The sequence below is a fragment of the Podarcis pityusensis genome (assembly GCF_964106645.2).
Source record: "Podarcis pityusensis genome assembly, chromosome: 10".
Lineage (NCBI taxonomy): Eukaryota > Metazoa > Chordata > Lepidosauria > Squamata > Lacertidae > Podarcis > Podarcis pityusensis.
The window spans coordinates 71215247-71236629 of NC_138035.1; the positions used below are offsets into that span (position 1 = coordinate 71215247).

A 21383-nucleotide genomic window follows, 5' to 3' on the forward strand; every position below is an offset into this window, starting at 1 on the left:
CGCCCAGTCCTGCACATGCGCGCCTGACGCCCGCTCCCCCTCCCCACCTTTTCTTAAAAAGAGAGAGAGAGAGAGAGGTGCGCGCGTGCACGCGCCAGCCGAGCGAGGCTCAACAGTTCCGTCGGGTTGGTGAGGCGGGGGACGCACGCACGCCCGCGCGCACGAGGCCCCTCTCTCGGCTGGCTTGGCGAGGGGAGCAGAGGCGGCCGCGCCTGCCTGCCTGCCTGCCTAGGAGCGTCTTGGCTGCCCGCGCGGCTTGGGCATCGTCCCGCCTTGGCGGGGGTCGCGGGCGCGCGCGGTGCGGGGGGAAACTGAGGCAGAGCCATTGACCTGGGCTTCTGAGGAGGCCGCGCGGGGCTGGAGGGCGGTGGGTTGGGGGGCGCCTGGCGGCTTTTTGTTTTGACGAGCGCCTTAGTTCGTCGCCGCCGTCCGAGCCTTGGATATTATTAAGACGCTTGACTGAAACCACCTCAGGCGCCTCGGTCTTTTCCTGAGGGCTTTCCCCTCCCCACCCAAGCAGCGGGGCTGCCGCTTTCTTCCTCTGCTGAGCCTGAAGACAAAGGAGATTCCCCCTCCCTCGGTGTTTTCGCTTTTTTGAAGAGGCCGAAGCCCCTTCAGGATGGGCTGCACGCTGAGCGCCGAGGACAAGGCGGCGGTGGAGAGGAGCAAGATGATCGACAGGAACCTGAGGGAGGATGGCGAGAAGGCGGCCCGCGAAGTCAAGCTGCTGCTCTTGGGTGAGGACGGCGGGAGAGGCTGCTTCTCTCTGGCTTTGCTGCCCAGAAATTGAATTCTCCACGGCAGCATCCAGCAGGAAAACAAGGCGCTGCTTTAGCCCCGTGTGAATGATCAGTTGCGTGTCAGATTACGTTCCTCCCTCCTCTGCGGCACTGACAGGGCAGTCCCACGCCCGTCTACTCAGAAGTAAGCCTTGCTGAGTTTGGTGGGACTTGCTCTCCAGTAAGGGCTTGCAAGGCTGAAAGGGCTGAGACTTCATCCTCGAGATCGCACCCTCGGCCTCGCCTGCTGCCTTCCACTTTTTGTCCTGCCAGTTAACAAGTTATCAGCCTCTTGATCTCAGCTGAAAGGTGCAGGGGAAGGAATTTGCCTTCTGAGCATCCTAATTGTGATTGGGGTGGTGGTGGGTAAAGTGTCGGTAAGATAGAACACCTCTGTGTTGAGAGACCTGTGATGTGTGGTCAGCTGTAAAGGCATTTTCAGTTGAACGAAGCCATATTTCTCGGGTACCATATTTGTAGCCCTTACTGCAGTATGTCACTTGGGCTCCTATTGTTTGCCTGAATGGTCTGCTTCTGTTGATGGCAAAAGCATAACTACAGGGCCGTGTAGGTGAAATGCTGCTAGCATGAAGGCTGCAATTCAGACCTGAATGTGAAAATCCTTTGAACTCAGGTCTGTGGGACTTACTCTTGGCAAATAGGATGGGAATGTTCATGGGCTTGAGCTGTAAATTTCTTAGAATAGTTGGATGACTGGTATCAGGAATAAGAAATGGCTTAGGATTGCTAAGTGAAACACCCCTCCCTAAAGTAAACAAGTCCACATACACACTATGGAACTTAAGGTAGTTTGGGTACTGGTGTTTTATGAAAATCATTCTAAATAAGGTTCGTCTGGAAAACTTTACAGTAGTTTACTATTCTTAATATTTTCTGTTGTTTAGTATGGAAGGAAAATACTTGGGTGCCCCACCCCCGTTCCAGAAATGTGTGTTGCTGCATTAGGCTATTGCTTATGAAAGTTTATACCAGATAATAAAGCTTGTGCTGCTTATTTTTCATACATATTCCCCTGTCCTGCACACCATGGATAACTTACTGCATTTCAGAGCACTTTCATGCATGCTAGTTTTCCTATATTGATATTGTTTATGTGTTGGTAAAAGTGTGTAAATCTGTCATGTGTGATAAATACAAATATATTTATCCTTTATATTGCAGCCCAATAGTACATTCTATGCTGAAGTGATATCTGTGGTCTAGGAAAATTGTCATTGGCTATTGTGGCCTTTTTAGCCTGATTGACTATGCATTTATGACTACATTTATTCAGGAGTGACTTCAATGGGACTGTCATCTAGGTACATAAGAACAATGGAAGCTGCTTTATACTAAATCCTACCATTCGTCCTTTTAGCTCAATATTGTCAACACTGATAGTATCAACTTCCCAAGTTTTCAGACAGGATTTTTTCTCAGCCCTGCATCAAGATGCCATGCAAGGGATTGGCCTTGGTTCCTTCTGCATGCAAAGCATGTGCTCTACTACTGAGTTACAGCCCCTCCCCTTAGGTAAGTGTGCATAGAATTATAGCATGATCTTCATATTTACCGAGAAGTGCATCTCGCTCCTGCATGTGAGTGCGTAAGGTTACAATCTTACCTGGAAGTACATCCCATTGAATTCACTGGAACTGAATAAATATGCATAGGGTTGTTCTGCATATATACATATCTAGAGTATTCAAATAGGGTATTTTAAAAGCCGGTCACTTTCAAGTTACGAGGATAGAATAGGAGAGTGATACAGATTACACAAATAAAAGTCTTAATTTGCGCTGCAATTCCTCATTTAACTAAATACTGTTCTGTTTTGCCTATATTTCCATATTTTGACACTTAGGGCCAGATTCAACTCACCTGGTGCACTTGCAGAAGCCAGTGTAAGGACTCCCAGTAGCATAATGGGGTTCCCTCCTCCTTCCCCCAATTCCTTTGTCAAATCTGCTCTGGAGGTTTAGAACTGCTGCAACATCACACCAGGGTGAGAGGTTGTTTCATATGGCAGATAAATGCTTGTGCTGATGGAACTCTACCCTTAATTTTGTTAGGCTACGTATTTAATTGTGATTATCCATAGTTTGGACAATGAACATAATAATAGCCATTTATATAATGCTTTCATGCATTCAAAACACTTCAAATATATTATATTGTAACGTAAAAGGTAAAGAACCTCAGATGGTTAAGTCCAGTCGGATTTGATTATTGGGTGCGGCACTTATCTCTGCTTTCAGGCTGAGGGAGCCGGTGTTTGTCCACAGACAGCTTTCTGGGTCATGTGGCCAGCATGACCAAACTGCTTCTGGCACAGCAGGACACCATGACGGAAGCCAGAGCACATGGAAACGCCATTTATCTTCCCGCTTCAGTGGTACCTATTTATCTACTCGCGCTGGTATGCCTTTCAACTGCTAGGTTGGCAGTTAGTTAACCGTTCAACAAACATGCAAATAGTATGTAAACTATTCTGTGGGTAAACCCTATCTCCACATTGCAGATGGAGGAGGTTTTTGGTTGCATCCAGTAAAGTAGTTTGCCCTAAGGACATGCCATAAACTAATAGTAGAAGTGAGATACGAACTGTGAGTGCTCTAATTTGTGTCTTAGAAACCATGTTGTTGTTGTTTAGTTGTTTAGTCGTGTCCAACTCTTTGTGACCCCCTGGACCAGAGCATGCCAGGCACTCCTGTCTTCCACTGCCTCCCGCAGTTTGGTCAAACTCATGTTGGTAGCTTTGAGAACACTGTCCAGCCATCACGTCCTCTGTCGTCCCCTTCTCCTTCTGCCCTCAATCTTTTCCAACATCAGGGTTTGTTCCAGGGAGTTTTCTCTTCTCATTAGGTGGGCAAAGTATTGGAGCCTCAGCTTCAGGACCTGCCCTTCCAGTAAGCACTCAGGGCTGATTTCCTTCAGAATGGAGAGGTCTTGCAGTCCATGGGACTCTCAAGAGTCTCCTCCAGCACCATAATTCAAAAGCATCAATTCTTTGGCGATCAGCCTTCTTTATGGTCCAGCTCTCATTTCCTATGTCTTCTATTGTGAATTCCATTGAATTCAGTGGGGGCTTCTAGGTAACTTGGGCTAGAATTGTTGCCCAAGTTACTCCTGTTTAGTGAAATTCTTTCTGTGTTGAAAAAGGAGTTTGCAATGTTCTTCTATTATTTATACTGCTTAATATGGAGGACAGCAACACAAGAGTGGGCCTTTTCTTTGGTGGCTCCCTGCTTACAGAATAAAAAGCAGGGAGGTTTGGGTTGGGGTTTCCCAGCTACTTTGTGTGGCTCTCCCCAGGGAGGCTCATCTGGTGCCTTTGTTACATATCTTTAGGCACCAGACAAAAACATTCCTTTTCCAAGCCTTTAGCTAATTAAACAACCTATGGCATTTTTAACCACGGGGGTGGGTGGGGGGTATTGTTTTTGTTCATTACTGTGGTATGCATTTTTGTGTTTTTATATTGTAAACTGCCCTGTGATCCTCAGATGAAGGGCGGTATAGAAATTTAACTAACAACAACAACAACAACAATAACGGATGCCTGAAAGCATACAAGGACTACAGTTTACAAATCATTGTAATAAATTACTGTTGAAAACAGTTCAAAGTGTATGGAATATTATCATGGAAGTTCCTCTCATTCAAAGTATGCCTAATCTCATGCTTAACCATATTTTAGAATTACTGTAAATTAGGACCTCAGGCCCAGGGGCCAAACACATCCCTCCAGGACTCTTTATCTGGCCCTTGGGACACTCACCAGGTGACAGCCCTCAGCAGCTTTGAGGCAATCTGTACACATTTTCTCATATATGAAGCTTCACCACCTCCCCAGACCCATTTAAAAGACCATAGATTGTTCAAGCAGCCAAAAACCTGGTTGAAGAGGCTTAAAGATATGTAATGAGGGTGCCAGGCGAGCTGTGGATGCAAGCAATTTTACCCTCAAAATGCTTTCCAAACAAGTCATGGTGAGCTACCGTCGCCTTCGAGCCAGTCTGTAAAAGACCCCACACTTCCCAGAAAATGTCTGCCGGACGACATAATAAGGATGCAATGGAGGCAGGAAAGTATGCCTTCTTTTTGCCTTCACTGTCACTAGTTAGGCTCAACAATGAGCCCTCACTAGTGTTCAATAGCATTCAACTAGAGTTTTCCTTCACTTGCATGCAAGCAGTTTTCCAGTTTGTTTCATTGCCCTAAGCTCTTGAGTGTATATCAAGGAGCCAGGCAGGCTCTATGAAGTGGGAGAGGGTTCTCAGGGGCAATGACCCATGGACCAGTTGTTGTTGTTGTTGTTGTTGTTGTTTAGTCGTGTCTGGCTCTTTGTGACCCCATGGACCAGAGCACGCCAGGCACTCCTGTCTTCCACTGACCCATGGACCTATTTAAGCCCAAATAAAAAAGACCAAAGAAAGAAACTTGCCCCCTCTAAGGACCCCACCCTATAAAGCTAATAAATCCCCTGCCCCAAATCTTGAAAATTCTATTTTAAAATATCAGGAGGAGCAGGGGGTCTCAGTTAAACTATATATATTACACAGGGAGTACGCAGGTGGCGCTATGGTCTAAACCACAGAGCCTAGGGCATGCCGATCAGAAGGCCGGCGGTTTGAATCCCATGATGGGGTGAGCTCCCGTTGCTCGGTCCCTGCTCCTGCCAACCTAGCAGTTCGAAAGCATGTCAAAGTGCAAGTAGATAAATAGGTACCGCTCCAGCGGGAAGGTAAACGGCATTTCCGTGTGCTGCTCTGGTTCGCCAGAAGCGGCTTAGTCATGTTGGCCACATGACCCGGAAGCTGTACGCCGGCTCCCTTGGCCAGTAAAGCGAGATGAGCGCCGCAACCCTAGAGTTGTCCGTGACTGGACCTAATGGTCAGGGGTCCCTTTACCTTTTACCCTGTGTAATAGGGTACTAATAGCACTCCTTCCTAATGTGAATTACTTGGGGGTGTTAGTTTCTGATTTAATTTAAAACGCACAAATATGTGGTCACAGAATCATGGTTTAACAGGAACTAAGGTTCTTCTTTTCTCAGTTGCAACACTGATGTGATTTTTCAGTGATTCCACCTCCGACCCACAATACTCATTCTCCATTAAATAGGCCCATATGTTTGTTTGCAGCCTTCTGAAAAGACAAATGTGTTCAATGTAAATGCAAGCTGGTTTCCAGGTAACAGAATGAGGAGTTCAAATTGAAGCGAACAGGAACACAAGTACCGTAAAATAATTCAGACTTGAAAATATATTTGTTAAGTCAACCAGTAACTTCTCTTACAAATATATTTGTTAAGTCAACCAGTAACTACTCTTACTTGTTAAATCAACTGTCTGTATATTGATTTAATTAAGGACAATAGGGCACTATATTAGTATGTCATTGGATACGACTACAGAAGGATCCAACCAAAATCTGTTGGCAAAGTTAATATAACAAAAAGATCTATGGAAATGTGTGGGTTATTAAATGCTCAAGGTCCTGAAAGTGATATAGATGAAATGTGTGGCAGATAATTTGGAAATTAGAATAGAATGGGGCTTATATTTGATTTTTGAGATAGTCTGAATAAACTGGGGTAGTAAAATTGTTGCCAGATTTTTTTTAAAAAAAGCGAAGATTTTTAAAAAAGAGAAACAATATTTCTGCATGAAATTACATAAAATTAAAAAGACAATATGATCTTGAATAACAATAGGAAGCCATTTTATGCTTTCTTTTGTGGTTTGAAATCAGTAGTATACTTGATATTTTGGTATGTGGCTAGATGGTCTTCCTAGAGACCTAGAGAATGAAGCTGTATCAACTTTTTTTAAATTTTGAGATACTACATTAATCTATCGTCTTCCACTAATTTTTATCTTAATGGTACAGCTATAGAGACTTGTTTTGTTTTTGATAATTCACATTTCATTTTTAAAAAAATAATATTTATTGATTTTCCAACCATTTGAACACAATAAAGCAGAAAAAACAAAAAAGGAAAAGAAAAAAAAAGAGAAAAAACATAAGATTAACAAAACAAGACGCAAACCATTTAAAACACAAAAACAATTTCAATATCTTAACTTTCATTCCCTTATTTCCACGACCTCCTCACGCCACCCTTTCTGTATTCCACTTCTATTAATTGTTTCAGCAATTCCTTTCCATCTTCCTCTGTTTTCTATCCTATAATTATCTTAACAAATTCTAATCTTATTTTTCCCTTTAATACTCTATTTCTATTTATACTTAATTCCTTATAACATTTCTACTAAAGCCATATAACTTCATTCCAACATTTTTCTAACATTCATTATTTTTACAATATTTCTATACATAGTCTTAAACTTTTTCCAGTTTTCTTCCACCAACTCTTCTCCCTGGTCTCGGATTTCTGCCAGTCGTTTCCGCCAATTCCATATGATAATTCACATTTCAAAAAAACATGATTTTTGATCTTGGCTTATTAGGAAGCAACTTTAACCATCATTATTTTCCCCAAAGAATCATGGGAACTGTAGTTTGTTAAAGGTGCTGAGAGTTGTTAGGAGACCCCTATTCCCCTGACAACACAGCTACACTTTCCAGAGAAATTTAACGAGTCCATCTTCCTAGGGAATTCTGGGGATTAGAGCTCTTTAAGGGTACCCCCCACATACACAGGTCACACATACACTTGATACTGAAATCTGCTACATTTATCTCTGATTTACTAGAAAGAAAACATCCCTGGCAAGCCAGGATGGAAACATGTGATGTAATCATCCCAATGAATTTGAATATAGCCGCATAATTTTTCTTAAGTGGTGAAGTAATTCATGGGGAAAACCTGGTGTGGACAGACTTCAGGCTTGCAGTGTGTCCATCAAATGGTGCTTAGGTACAAAATACTGGTTTCACCCCAAGCTTAATCAGTAGCCCAGAATAACCAATGTGGTGCTCCCCAGATGTTGGACTGCCATAATTCCCTAGCAGAATGGCCAACAAGCAAGTATGATAGTCCAACAACATTTGGAGAACATCACTTTGTCTGTCCCTGAGTAGCTTGATTTTGGAAGGCTGTCTCTGGTTTAGAAGCAAGCATCAGACTTGTGCATCTTCCTCCTGTTGGGCTGCTCACCTGTCAATTACTTGATGTCGTCATGATGTTAGATGACCCAGCTTCAAAGGAAAGAAGCACTCCAAGAGTGCACTCCAAGTTTTTAATGTGATTTCATCAGTAAGATGTATTCATGAGAAGGAAGCATAATTGGAATCCATAGTTATATATGTTTTTATTCAATATCTTACCTGTGTTTTACTGCAAGGTCCCAGGGTAGGTTAGAACAATTGTTTACCTCTTTTGTTCAAATTCATGAAATGTCAGAACTGATAGCTAGATCTCTTAGTTTTATAAATCATTAATTTAGTTCAAATTTACTGAAAAACTTTAAAGTACTAAAATACTTCTCTCCAACAACTTTAACATATTCAGTGGTACCTATGGATGCGAACGGGATCCGTTCTGGAGCCCCGTTCGCATCATGAGCAGAACGCAACCTGCGTCTGCGCGCAGGTTGCGATTCGTCGCGTCTGTGCATGCGTGTGGCATCACTGGCGTCTGCGCGAGCGGCGAAACCCGGAAGTAACCCGTTCCGTTACTTCTGGGTCGCCACAGGACGCAACCTGAAAAGATTTAACCCAAAGTGTCTTTAACCCAAGGTATGACTGCATTGGAATAGTAGTGTGTGGATGTTCACATGTAAATATTGTAGCAATACAATTGTTTCTTATGTCTGTTCAGGCAGAGACTGTAACTTGGTAACAGAACATATGTTTTGCATGAAGAAGATCCCAGTTTCAATTTCTGGTGTCTCCAGGCAAGTCCAGGAAAGAGTTGATTGGAAATATTGGAGAGCTGCTGCCAGTTGGTGTAGATGCTACTGATCAAGATGGAGCCACAGCTTCCTAGAATTATATATTGGAATATGAAGCTTGCCAATAATCCCAGTAGTTTGCCTACCTCAATGCTTCTCTGGTAGCAAGCAGCCAGGCACCTCTAGCCTGTACGATGGTGATATCCTCTTGTTCTGTGTTCATTCTTTGGTATTTTGAATTATCCTGGCTCTCGAGTTATATTCCTGACTCACACCCAGGTTGGAATATTATCTTCCATTATCTTCCAGGAAGTAATTTGCAACTAATCAGATTATGGTGTAAATGTGAAAAGAAACTATTAATAACCATAATAATGTGTGGTGGGGTGTGTGGAGAGAGATTGCCAATAGGTTCAACCTTTACTTAGTAACTTGGTTTTTGTATGGGCAGATTTAATGCCATTGTTTTAATGGCAGAAGTGGTGTAAATTTCATTATTTCCATTAATAGCAAACTCTAGTGTGTTGAGTACTGAGTCTAGGAATCAGAACAGATTCACTGACAAGAGGGCAGTATCAACAGGCTCATGGGAACCTGAGATAGGCAGACATTCCAATAATTTAAAAATTCCTAAAAGGGCTACTCTACTCCAAACAATATAATAAACACGGAAGAAGCGTCATGGAACCATGCAGTTGGAACAGAGAAATGGGAAACAGGGAGAGTGAACTGGCCTCTTTCAGATTTCGGGGGGGGGGGGGTTATGACCAGATGACCTGTTTAACAGGAGTGTTCCTAGGGATACACTTTTAGTATTTGTACGAATTCCACTTGTTTTTCCTAATGATGAAATCGTTAATATAAGTAATTGAAACTCCCAAATGTACAGAAAAAAGGGATTTAAAAATGTTCCACACATAAAATGTTGTAAAACACATTTAACAGAATTCAAACTTCCCACAATCAGTTTCACACTGATTTCCAAATATTGCATTGTATTATATACAGTTTGTATAGTGTGCTGGCAAGGCCTGCTTAGGCCTCATGCATTAATTGAGACACCAACATAGAATGTGCTCCATAGTTTCCTATAGCTGGGCTTTGCAAGTGCAGATCAGTAGTGGTGGACAAACTATTTTGGTTTTTTAAAAGGAATGTGGACTACTATTACTGATACTTTGTTTGCACAACCTCTCAACCTCAGTGGAAATAAAGCTTGAAAAGTGCTGATATATGGAATGAGCAACAGGCTTTTGGTTAACAATGTTTTGGGTGTTGTTTTTCATAGGAGCTGGTGAATCAGGAAAAAGCACAATTGTCAAACAAATGAAGTAAGTATGTTTTAGGAGTGAAAACAAAGTTAATAGATGACTTTTAGTTAAAACAAAGACTGATTTTTCTTTCTTTTTTTAGGATTATCCATGAAGCTGGTTATTCAGAAGAAGAATGTAAACAGTACAAAGCTGTTGTCTACAGTAATACAATTCAATCCATTATTGCTATCATTAGAGCAATGGGGAGGTTGAAGATAGACTTTGGGGATTCTGCCAGAGCTGTAAGCATTTATGTACTCCTTACTTAATGTTCACTTTCATTGCTGTACTTCTGAAATCCATTTACAAGAATTAGTGAACTATGTTCTGTGTGAAATAGTTAATCTTTTTCTTTCAACACATCTTCTCTGACCAGACAAGGAGTCAGCTTGCAAAATAGGGCAAGTTTTCATATCCCAAAATCTTTGCATGGGTGAAAGAAGTAAAATACTAGATGAAACGGCAAAGAAAGATTAATTGCCACACACAGGAAGGAGGATATAGTTTTGAGTTCTTCACTTGCAGTTTTATAAATCATTTAATGTGCCAACACAAATAGAAGCTAGTAATATTGCAGTTGTTGTATAAGGATTATTATGACCAGAATGCAATGGAAATTAATAAGATTCTTGAACGCAGAAATAAAGAAAATAACCAAACCATCAAATCTAGCATGTGGAGGGCCACTTTATCTAAATTATATAATCTGATATTTGAACGATTGGTATTAATAATTGTATTACAAATTGGAATTGTTATAATGAGGCTATTATTGGATTGTAATTGAAAACTAACAAAAAGTATAATTAATAAATAAATAAAAAGTCAGTTACTTTCAAGACCTGTGGAAAATTTAAGGCAGGACAAAGAATCTGTCCCCCTTCATGCCTAAACAAGGTGGAAGAAGCCAGTTAGATGCCATTAGAGTACATCATCTGTGACTTTTGACCATGATTGCTGGGGCTTATGGGAGTCCAATAACACCTGCTAGGTCACAGGTTCCCTACCTCTCCTCGAAAGTCAACTTGTATGAGATGGTTGTATAAAGCTTTTGAGAAGTAGTATATTAAATAATTTGGCTGCATTAACAGAAGTATGGTGTCCAGATTAAGGGAGGCAATAGTACCACTCTATTCTACCTTGGTCAGACCACACCTGGAATACAGTGTCCAATTTTGGGCACCACAATTTATGAAGAGTTTTGACAAGCTGGAACGTGTGCAGAGCAGTGCAACCATGATGATCAAGGGTTTGGAAGCCAAGTGTTATGAGGAATGGTTGAAGGAACTGGGTATGTTTAGGCTGGAAAAGAGGAGATAGGATGGCCATCTTCAAATATCTCAAAGGCTGTCACATGGAAGATGGAACAAGTTTGTTTTCTACTCTAGGGGGTAGGACTCAAACCAATGGCTTTAAGTTACAAGGAAGAAGATTCCAACTAAACATCAGAAAGAACTTCCTGATAGTAAGAAATGTTCAGCAGTGGAGCAGACTCCTTCAGGAGGTTGTGGACTCTACTTCCTTGGAGGTTTTAAAGCAGAGGCTAGATGGCCCTCTGTCATGGATGCTTTAGCTGAGATTCCTGCATTGCAGGGGGTTGGACTAGATGACCCTTGGGGTACCTTCCAACTCTACAATTCTGTGACATTTTGGAAATCCCCATTTTCTTAAAAAAAGATTTCTTGTAATACAGACGTTAAATGTTTTTTGTTTAATTTTATTTATGTGAATTGATTGTCAACTTTGTAGAAAAGTAAACAGCTGTTTTGCTATAATGACAGTTTGAAAGCTGAATAGAGTTTCTGGGAACCTTCACAGTTTTTGTTTCTTTTTTAACAGGATGATGCTCGTCAACTCTTCGTTCTTGCTGGATCAGCAGAGGAAGGCTTTATGACAGCAGAACTTGCTGGAGTTATCAAGAGACTGTGGAGAGACAGTGGCGTTCAAGCTTGTTTCAACAGATCAAGAGAGTATCAGCTTAATGACTCAGCAGCATAGTAAGCTTAAAACAAGAACCAGCATTGCTGTGATGGCACAGTTGCCGAATTCATTTTGCTGCTGAAAAGAGAAGCAGCAAGCGAGGGATACAAGTGAGGGACTCTTTAAAAAAAAAAAAAAGTCCAAAGCGATTTTGAGATGAGCACATTCTTATCACTATATTTCTGATTAAATCCCTAAACTAGCTGAGCAAAGTATAGCAATACATTTTATTTCCAGTATAGTGTTGTTGTTCTTTTAAAAAGATGTTGCCAAATAGATGAAATACATCTCAAATTAATAGTACTGTCAGTCTATGATGAATTGCTGTCAACTTTGCCAGGATAGAAATAATCACAATGTTCTGAAGTTGTCATTTTATACATATATGCATAGGGTAATACAATATTCAACATTGTTTATACTCGGAGTAGACCCATTGATAATGTTAAATAATTTCAATACATATTTATGCATACATTACTTACACACACACACGTATGTAATATAAGATAGCAAAATCCATAGGTTATATTTACTAACAAAATGGCTACACCTGGATAGTGGAGTCAGATTAACCTGGCAAGGTGGTAAAATAAACATAACCTTGCTTTTAATCTACTATTACATACTACACATATTCTGCAAACTTAATAAAGCAAATAGTATTTCTTGCCATCTCCGCATGATGATAAGCCAGAATGTGTATGAAATCAGCCTTATTTTTTCCAGTGGGTTTTTACATGTAGAATCAACCTTAGATTTAATTAATTGGTAAATCAACATTTAGTTTAATTTCCTGTTGGCATTTCATCTAACATATTTATTTCCTCTGAGGTTATAATCACTATCCTACTAATTGTACCTAAAAGTGAATCCCACTGATGTTGTTGGGACATCCCCTGAAGAAAATGAACATATATACGAATGTAACCTTAGAGCTCAATTCTATATCTGCTCAGAAGCAAGTCCTACTAAGTTTGGTGAGGCTGCCCACCAAGTGTGTGTAAGATTACAGTTTCAGGTTGTGTGCATTCTTACTTGGGAGGAAACCCTACTGACTACAGTTGGACTTGTCTCTGAGTACACATTCATAGGATTTTACTGCGAGTGTTATTGAGTTTATTTACTTGTTAAATCATGTTTTTAAATCACTTCCGAAAAGGTAAAAATTTTGCTACTGTATTACCTAAATGTGTCAGGTGGTGTAGAATAGAGTTATTCGAAACTGCCCATAATTTATCTGTACCCTACCAATACCTGAGTAGCATGAAGTTGGTATTTACTGTCCATGCCATTTGTTTTAAATCGCATGTTATGCTTAAGTATCAAACAGCTGATTTTTATTTTTATTTTATACATTAAAAAAATACTTCTAGCTACTTGAATGACTTGGACAGGATAGCCCAGACTAGCTATATCCCGACACAGCAGGATGTCCTCAGGACTAGAGTGAAAACCACAGGAATAGTGGAAACTCATTTTACTTTCAAGGATCTCCATTTTAAGTGAGTAGTCTCAGGAAATACGATATGTATATATTTTGTGTAACTATTTTGTATAAAATGTTAATATTTTCAAAGAGTAAAAGCTACTTACATTTTACAAATGTAGATACTTTCCTGGTGTCCATTGGAAAAATCCTACTATCTGTTCTGAGGCATTCTATAGCAAGCAAAGAGATATATTAACAGTTCTCTTTTCCAAGAGTTTCTTCTAATTCCTACTTTCTTTGCTGGATATCCTTAACTTCTATAACATGCCATTTTTCAGTTTGCTCTTCATAACTTATAATTCTTCTTTATCTCCCAAAAACCAATAAATGCATGAATCTTGTAATTTTCATATTAATTTTGTATTGCTGCTCTGCAGGAGGAGGAGGGGTGGGTTACATTAGAGAATTTACTTAGCAATATAAAGCAATCTGAAAAAAATCATTGCATTTGAATGTGATATAATAAGAGGGCACTAAGCTTCACAGCACATCAGTTACACAACTAACTTTCCACCCTATTTCCCAGTGATTGGTTTCAGTCCCTTCCGTCTCTCTTTCCTGGTGTTAACATCTGAGGAAGAGAGGCGGGGACATATGTAATTGTCAGGTAAGATTAGAGAAAACTGCAGGCAAATATAGTGCTGCTCTGTAGGCAAGTATATGTAGTATTACTGTGATGATACGCTTCGGCTCATATTCTAAAATGTGGATTTATTGATAATCTGCATTAATGAGCATGTTGTTGTTGTTGTTGTTGTTTAGTCGTTTAATCGTGTCCGACTCTTTGTGACCCCATGGACCAGAGCATGCCAGGCTCTGATAATGAGCATAGATTAATGAGCATAGAAACCTGTAATTTAAAATGTTATCTGGTTAAATTTTGCTCCCACATAACAGTGTTTGGAGGCAAATTTGGAGGCTAAAATTGCAATAGCCTACATCTTCAGCTACATTTGACCTAATCAGAAGAATCATTCTTGAATTTGGGGGGAAATCCCGTCTTAAAATAATCATTCACATTTTTTCCCTTTTTTCCCCCAGGATGTTTGATGTTGGGGGCCAAAGATCAGAACGGAAAAAATGGATTCACTGCTTTGAGGGAGTAACAGCCATAATTTTTTGTGTTGCACTGAGTGATTATGATTTGGTCCTTGCTGAAGATGAGGAAATGGCAAGTAAACCCACTTTGAAACAAGGAACATTAGGTAGGCCAGGCCCACCCAAGTTAGTACAGCTCTTTGTGTTACACAGTAGTCCTAGGTCCCCTTCTGACAATGACAGCAGCATGAGATCTGTTACAGCATATGAGCTTCCTGTGCCACTTTTGTAATACTGAACAATTTAGGTCACCTATACAGACTCAACAATGTCAGCACTGCTCAGTTTCCTCTGCATGGAAAAAGGCATGTAACGGGTTCTTCCTATATTTTATAGATCTTCCAAAACTATTGTGTGCTGCAGAAGCGAGAGCACGTAGCACGTAGCTCTTACCCACCAAAGCTAATCGTGGAAGGAGCCCCTGTATTCTGTGAAACTTCCAAATTAAATACTGTCCCGTTATTTATCATCATTAGATAGGGAATGTGAGTGGGGTAATCACCATGTCTAAGCAGATGATGGTTTATAGATTTTGTAAACTGGTAATGCAACCTTTTCCAGAGTCAGATCCCACTGAAAGCAAAATGTGCAAGTCTCCAAGAATATAGAAAAAAAGTTACTGTAAATTAATAGGTCTCAATTCATCCAGATTTAGACGCCCATTTAATTCCAATGGGAGAACTAAACATATAAATGGAATTTCAAAGTGTTTAACTTTGGATTGATAGAGGCCGTTGCCTGAAACATATAATCATCCATTAGAAATTATTATTTTGCCCTTCTTCACCTAATCCATTGTCCTCCTGGAGAGTTCAGTAACTTGGAAAATGTCCCGACACACAAGCTTCCAAAAAAAACCATGATGTAGGCTTTTTGGGTTTCATTGGGTAGGAGAGAGGGGGCTAAACTTATATATCATATTTTTCCATTGCAGAATAGGATGCATGAAAGCATGAAATTATTTGACAGTATCTGCAACAATAAATGGTTTACAGACACTTCCATTATCCTCTTCTTAAATAAGAAGGATCTTTTTGAAGAAAAAATCAAAAGGAGTCCCCTCACTATTTGCTACCCAGAATATCCAGGTATTTACCATTTTATTTCCAAAAGAAACAAAAACTGAAAGAGAGAAGAGAATGTATTGATCTGATACCTTAGGTTATAACAGTTGAGAAAACCATACTTGTAAATAAGTACCAGATTACTGTAAGTCAGAGACTTTCACTGTGCAGGTCGTGTAGCCCACTCTAACCTTTTACAAAAAGTAGTGTAGTATTCTAATAATCGGTATTGTTTTGCTGTCTGATTAAATGAGAATATTATCTGCAGTCTGTATAATCAATGTTTGAAAATTTGATTGTGTATAAGCCTGATGACGGAGACTGCATTGTTGTTGTTGTTTTGTTCAATACCCAGAAAAAGAGATGCTTCAAAGTAATAATAATAATGAACCAAATTCTTATATGAAAAAGCAGTGCTTATCAAACTCTTTCAAGAAATTATATCTCTCTTTAGCAGCTCATCAGAGACTCTGTAGTGAGGAGAAAAGTAATAGTGACAGATTTATACTTTAGTGCACGGCTGTAAGGAAGTATGGACTTTATTATTGTGTATACTCTCAATTAAGGCAGAGCAGAGGTAAGCCCAGGAATCCTGTTGCAGTGCCCCATCAAAAACTATGTGAACTGTAGACCATGACTCAGAATTCTTTGCAACGTGCAGGAGCTTCATGGTAGCAACTTGGGAGGTGGAGCACCAGAAGAGATGAAATGGGAAGTTTTCTGTGACAGTAGAATGTTTGAAAAAGAATGTTAGATGAACAAGTGTGGCAAGGAAGGTTACTTTGTACATTACTTAGCAGGAAGGCAATATACAAATTTTATAAACATGTTAAGTTTATAATGACTGTTTACCATTCGTAATTTTGACTGCCACAGCAACATCTCGGATAATCCAAATTTATTCAGGCTAAATCTTCACTACCAAATTCTTATTTCAGAGTGCTGATCTATGACGGGGAAAAAAAACCTGCAGTGATATAATTCACGTAGATCTCTTCAAGCTTTCTTCTTCTTTTTGCATATTTCAAATGACATATCTCACTTCAGAAGTTTTAAGACAAAGCCTATGATTCAGAGAGAACTTTATGTTCTGAAAAATGCTATGCCAGATAAGGATAAGTGTAAAAACTGTTATTGATTTAGGCAATAATCCTAATATGCACCATTGAACCCTGAGTGGCTTATTTCTGAGTAAACAGGATTGCACCTTAGACCAGCTAGAGTTTATTTGTTTTACAAGTTAATCGCTCTGAATGGTTTTAGGGTTGGCTAACATTTTTAGAGCCAAGGGTTTGACCCTTCAGCGGCCACATACCTCCAGTTGGTATGGCCACCACATACTCTCACAAACACCCACACTTATGCACACATACAAAGGCTCACAGCCCATCCCTCAGGGAGGGCAGTTATTTCCCCACCTTGCTCATCAAATGATATATATGACGATCGGGGAAGAAGTGATTTGTATGCCCATCAGGCTGCTAGACTGGGCTGAGAAGTTTAAACTTACCCATCCACAACAGCAGCATGTCTACTTTAATTTTTGTTTCTTTTTACTACTGAAATCAGCAGGGCCTGATGCAGGCTCCAACCCAGGGATTAGTCACCCCTGGTATGTATTAAGCATTCTAGAAATAATTAAATTACAATTTTTCTACCATTTACTGTGCATGAGTAAAAACAAAGTGTGACATCCTGGGATTGACCACCCATTAGTGAAATGGACTTCTGCTGGCAGAACCAGAATGTCTCTTCCTCTTCCTGCAGCCCCTCATGCCCCTCACACAAACAACCCCAAATGTTCACTGGAGGGTTGAGAGATCCTCTAGAGCAGATTTGGGGAGAGGAATGAAGAAAGTAGGGGGCTGCATTGTGCATTCAGAAGTCTATCTGCACAATATTGGATTTTTTTCCCCAGAGTTCTTTAGCTCCTTAAAAACTAACAAGACTACTATGACAATTCTTTTGTGGACTAAAGCCCACTTCCTTGGCTACAGGAAGTTTTTTTTGTTTTGTTCCTGTTTTTATCATGCATTTTGTGAACCACCCTGAGGTCTGTGGATGAAGGACAGTACATAAATTTAATAAATAAATAAATATTGATCTATTCATATTAGAAGACACACATACAAAAAGAGGGGGGGAAGCATTGGGCCAGATGTCATGAAATAGAAATTTACATTCATACAATTCAATTGAAAATTAAATATGCAAAATAAGCTCAGTAACAATGTCAATATTTTGTTGACAATGGTGATCTTAACATTGCTAAATTACTGTTGTGGGATAGAAAATCATCATCTTAGTTCAACATTCTAGTTGAGTTCTAATTCTGCAATTTCATCCTATAGTCTCTTTTGCAAATGTGTTTGCTGTAGAATTGCCACTTTTGAAGATTGAAATGTTTCCCCATTAGTTTCTGAATGTTGCCCTTTCTAAGGTAAAGAGAGATCTTTTTGCCATATAAAAAGACTATTCTTGATAGGTATTAGCTTAAATAACATTAGAAGACATAGCAGATAAATTAAACTTTGAAGTTACTAGAGCTGATGTTATTAGATTCTTAATGGTGTTACCTGAGCAGGTATAAAGATGATCTTTCAAATAAGTCAGATGAAAATTAGTCAATCTTTCTGTTATTGTCCCTGTTGTTATAAAGCATGTGCTACAATCTTCTGTTTTAGAATTTTGTTTGTGCATTTCATCTTATTCTTTTTTTTAGGATCAAATACATATGAAGAGGCAGCTGCATATATCCAGTGTCAATTTGAGGACCTGAACAAAAGAAAAGACACAAAGGAAATTTATACTCACTTCACATGTGCTACAGATACTAAGAATGTTCAGTTTGTCTTTGATGCTGTAACTGATGTTATCATAAAGAATAACCTAAAAGACTGTGGTTTGTTCTAAACATTTATATCAAATTGTACCTTTTTTTGCATTAACCAAATGAGTCACAACTTCATTTTTTTAGACCATAAATATGTTCATGAGTGATACTTAAGTCATACTCAGACTAGACATTCTAAATTATTGGACTTAAATTTATTGATTTCAACAAATCTACTCTGAGAATGACTAACATTGGCTACCACCCTATGTTTTTGTTTATGTAATCTGATTTTCCTGGTCTTGATTAGGTTGAAGCATAAAATTCAAATCTACAGGTTTATGTGGTAACATGAAAAAGCATTGGCCAGACCAATATTGTACTAGCTTGTTTAAACAGTTTTATTTATGTTTGTTGTATAGATTTAAATAGTGTTGAATAGCAATCAACACACCATGATTGACTGTTTATGTGTGACTGTGTGTTGTTTATGTAAACATTGAACAAATATTTTAATACATCCTGTAGAATTTTCATGTTTTAAGGACTGCTTTTTCTGTAGGAGAAAATGTTTTTCCTTTTAGATTTTTCATTATTCAAACAATTCTTTTTTAAAAAAACCCCAGAAACCCTTAATTTTCCATATAATACATGTGACATAGTTGTTCTTAGATTTTATTTATGCCCCTGTAATTAGCATAGTAGGCTTTTTCTTGATTATAGGATCCTTTACACTTGCTCAGGATTAAATAAGAAATGCCCCAATGGATTTCCCCGAGTTATTTTCTCCCAAACTTTTAGAGAACCACTTTTGAACATTTCAGATTTACAGCAAACAAGCCATTCTCCCATCTTGCATACTTCTATGCCAAATGTTTTAACCGTTAGAGGAGAATTCTTGCTGTGATTCAGCATGTAGAATCATGATCCTCAGAAAGTACATGCCCAAGACATTCTAGATTTCCTTCTAGAAGAAATCCATAGCATTGATTGTGTCTCCCTGGATGTAAGCATATTTTTTTACTTGTTTTATATTTTATTGGTTCCTTTTAGCTTGTGTGTCTCGTGAGACATACTAAAAGAAAAAGTATTTGAATTAAAATCAAGGAGTTGTGTTCAACCAAGTCTTACTCAGAGAAGACACACTGAATTGAATGAACCTAAGATAGTCGTGTTTATTAACTTCGAGCGTACTCCGAGTAGAATTTGCTGTGTATACCATCCAAAGGATGGAAATGAACATTTCAAGCTTCATGCAGTTTTACCAATGTAAATTTTCTTTGCCTTTTCTCAGGGGAACGGCCTTCTACTTTTAATATGTGTTCCATGAAAGCTTAATGCCAACTTTTTTAAACACAAAGAAATTTTCATTCAGAGCAGTGGGCACATTATCCATTGTAATTGAAATACATATGCAAATAGGGGTTTTTGCATGCTTTCAGAAAGAAAATATTGTCCAACAAGTATCATTTGTGTCATACAGTAACATGCAGAGTTACTGGGATCCAGAGAGGCCCATACACAGGTACAAGGCACTTCCATCCACACAAGGGGACAAGATGTGGCATCTTTTCCCCTCCCTTATGGCAGCAGGTTCCTTATTTGCAGGTGCTGTTTTTGAGGGCCTCCGACCTTCAGAGTTAACATTTGTGGAGCATAGAGTGCTCCTGCTAGAAGGGAGAAGCTGGCAAGTCCCCATATATGAGTGGTGCACTGCACAGGGAGCTTTGAATCCTTGCCTGTGTAGATCCCATGGAGGTTTCATCATCATTTGCTTCTGCTCCCAAAGAGGCAAACCATTATGGCCTGCCTTTTTAGCAGTTAGAGCTGCTACGGGAGGAGTCTCAAAAACAGGCTCAACTTACTATGTTGTGCCTTACTGATAACTAAAAGGTTACTTTGAATTGCAGCTGTATTTTACATTGCTTTATGCTACAAGGCTGATTGTAATGTCTATACAGATTTCTAAACACACATAAACATGAAATAAGGAGCTTTGTAAATAAACGTTGACTTGGCTTTCTCTATCATTCTGTCACCTAAAATATTGATGTAGCCAAGTTGCAAATATTGTTTTCTTTTGGTATGTTGGTAGATTTCCCACAGAGAATGTGTTCTATGTTTCTGTCTATTCCTCTCTCCCCTGTCCAAATCAAACAAAACTCTGAACATGGTCCTGTTTAGTGTTATGTTCGGAAGGGTTTAGCCCAAACATAACAAGATCTCTACTGTTTTTCAGTATTGATCTAAATAGTCACCTTGCCATCCATGTTCCATTCTGGGGAATATTTAAATTATTGGTGTAAATCCCATTTGCATCCTGCCTTTCCTCTAAGAAACTGAGGGCAGTGTACATGTGCTTGAAAGCACAAGTTTAATAGAGAAAACAAAATGGCAGTGAAATGGTGGAAATGGACGGAACAAGTCTAAACAGACTTGAAGTATTAGCACCCAAAAAAGTGGTTTGTGTACTCCCAGAGTTGTGCATCATCATGCTTTATTTGTTTAATTCTGTCACTGAAGTATTTGGTAGTAAATGTATCTATATCCTTAATATTAGATTTTGTACATTACTGCAGTTTTTTAAAACAAGATTAAACTACAAGAAAATTTCAATTTAAGTTATTTGTGCCTTGTCGAAAGAAATATTTTTTCATTGAGCACAACTAGTGAAAAGCCTTCTGTAACCATAAGTGAAGTGCAAACAAAATAAAAATATGAGTAAGTTCAAATGCTGTTTTGGAAAGATAAGTATATCTTAATGGCGATTGCTTTGCAGTTACACTTGTTACTATTCTCTCCACACCTAAGAATCTTTCTTTTCCATATAAATGTCTACCTCCCCTCTACTTATAATCTGACACTGACAGCCAGGTTTGGTCAGATCTAACAACCCTACTGTGGAGCAGTTCAATCATAAATTTCCCACAGCGTCTGTAGTCCTTGGTGGGGATTTTATGCC

The 21383-nt window shown here is 39.2% G+C and overlaps 1 protein-coding gene across 3 annotated transcripts; it reads left to right on the forward strand.

The window, feature by feature from the left end:
- The first annotated feature begins 15 nt into the window (after nucleotides 1–15).
- On the forward strand, nucleotides 16–21153 carry LOC308486673 (guanine nucleotide-binding protein G(i) subunit alpha-1). 3 transcript variants are annotated; one of them, XM_081023803.1, is made up of 9 exons: nucleotides 604–737; nucleotides 2203–2312; nucleotides 9930–9972; nucleotides 10055–10196; nucleotides 11794–11951; nucleotides 13311–13439; nucleotides 14468–14597; nucleotides 15459–15612; nucleotides 18311–21153. In XM_081023803.1, the coding sequence occupies exons 2-9, from the start codon at nucleotides 2237–2239 to the stop codon at nucleotides 18499–18501; spliced, it is 1023 nt and encodes a 340-aa protein (XP_080879929.1). In that variant the 5' UTR covers nucleotides 604–737; nucleotides 2203–2236; the 3' UTR covers nucleotides 18502–21153. The 3 variants fall into 3 exon arrangements, with proteins under 3 accessions (XP_080879928.1, XP_080879929.1, XP_080879927.1); XM_081023801.1 differs by lacking the exon at nucleotides 604–737 and adding an exon at nucleotides 2070–2101; XM_081023802.1 differs by lacking the exon at nucleotides 2203–2312 and having other exon boundaries at nucleotides 16–737.
- The last annotated feature ends 230 nt before the right edge of the window (nucleotides 21154–21383 follow it).

What these genes read in the sequence shown, in the direction of transcription:
- LOC308486673 (XM_081023801.1), top strand. An exon ending in ACAATTGTCAAACAAATGAA is followed by an intron (nt 9,973 to 10,054) that starts GTAAGTATGTTT and finishes TTCTTTTTTTAG; the next exon opens with GATTATCCATGAAGCTGGTT. An exon ending in TTGCTACCCAGAATATCCAG is followed by an intron (nt 15,613 to 18,310) that starts GTATTTACCATT and finishes TCTTTTTTTTAG; the next exon opens with GATCAAATACATATGAAGAG.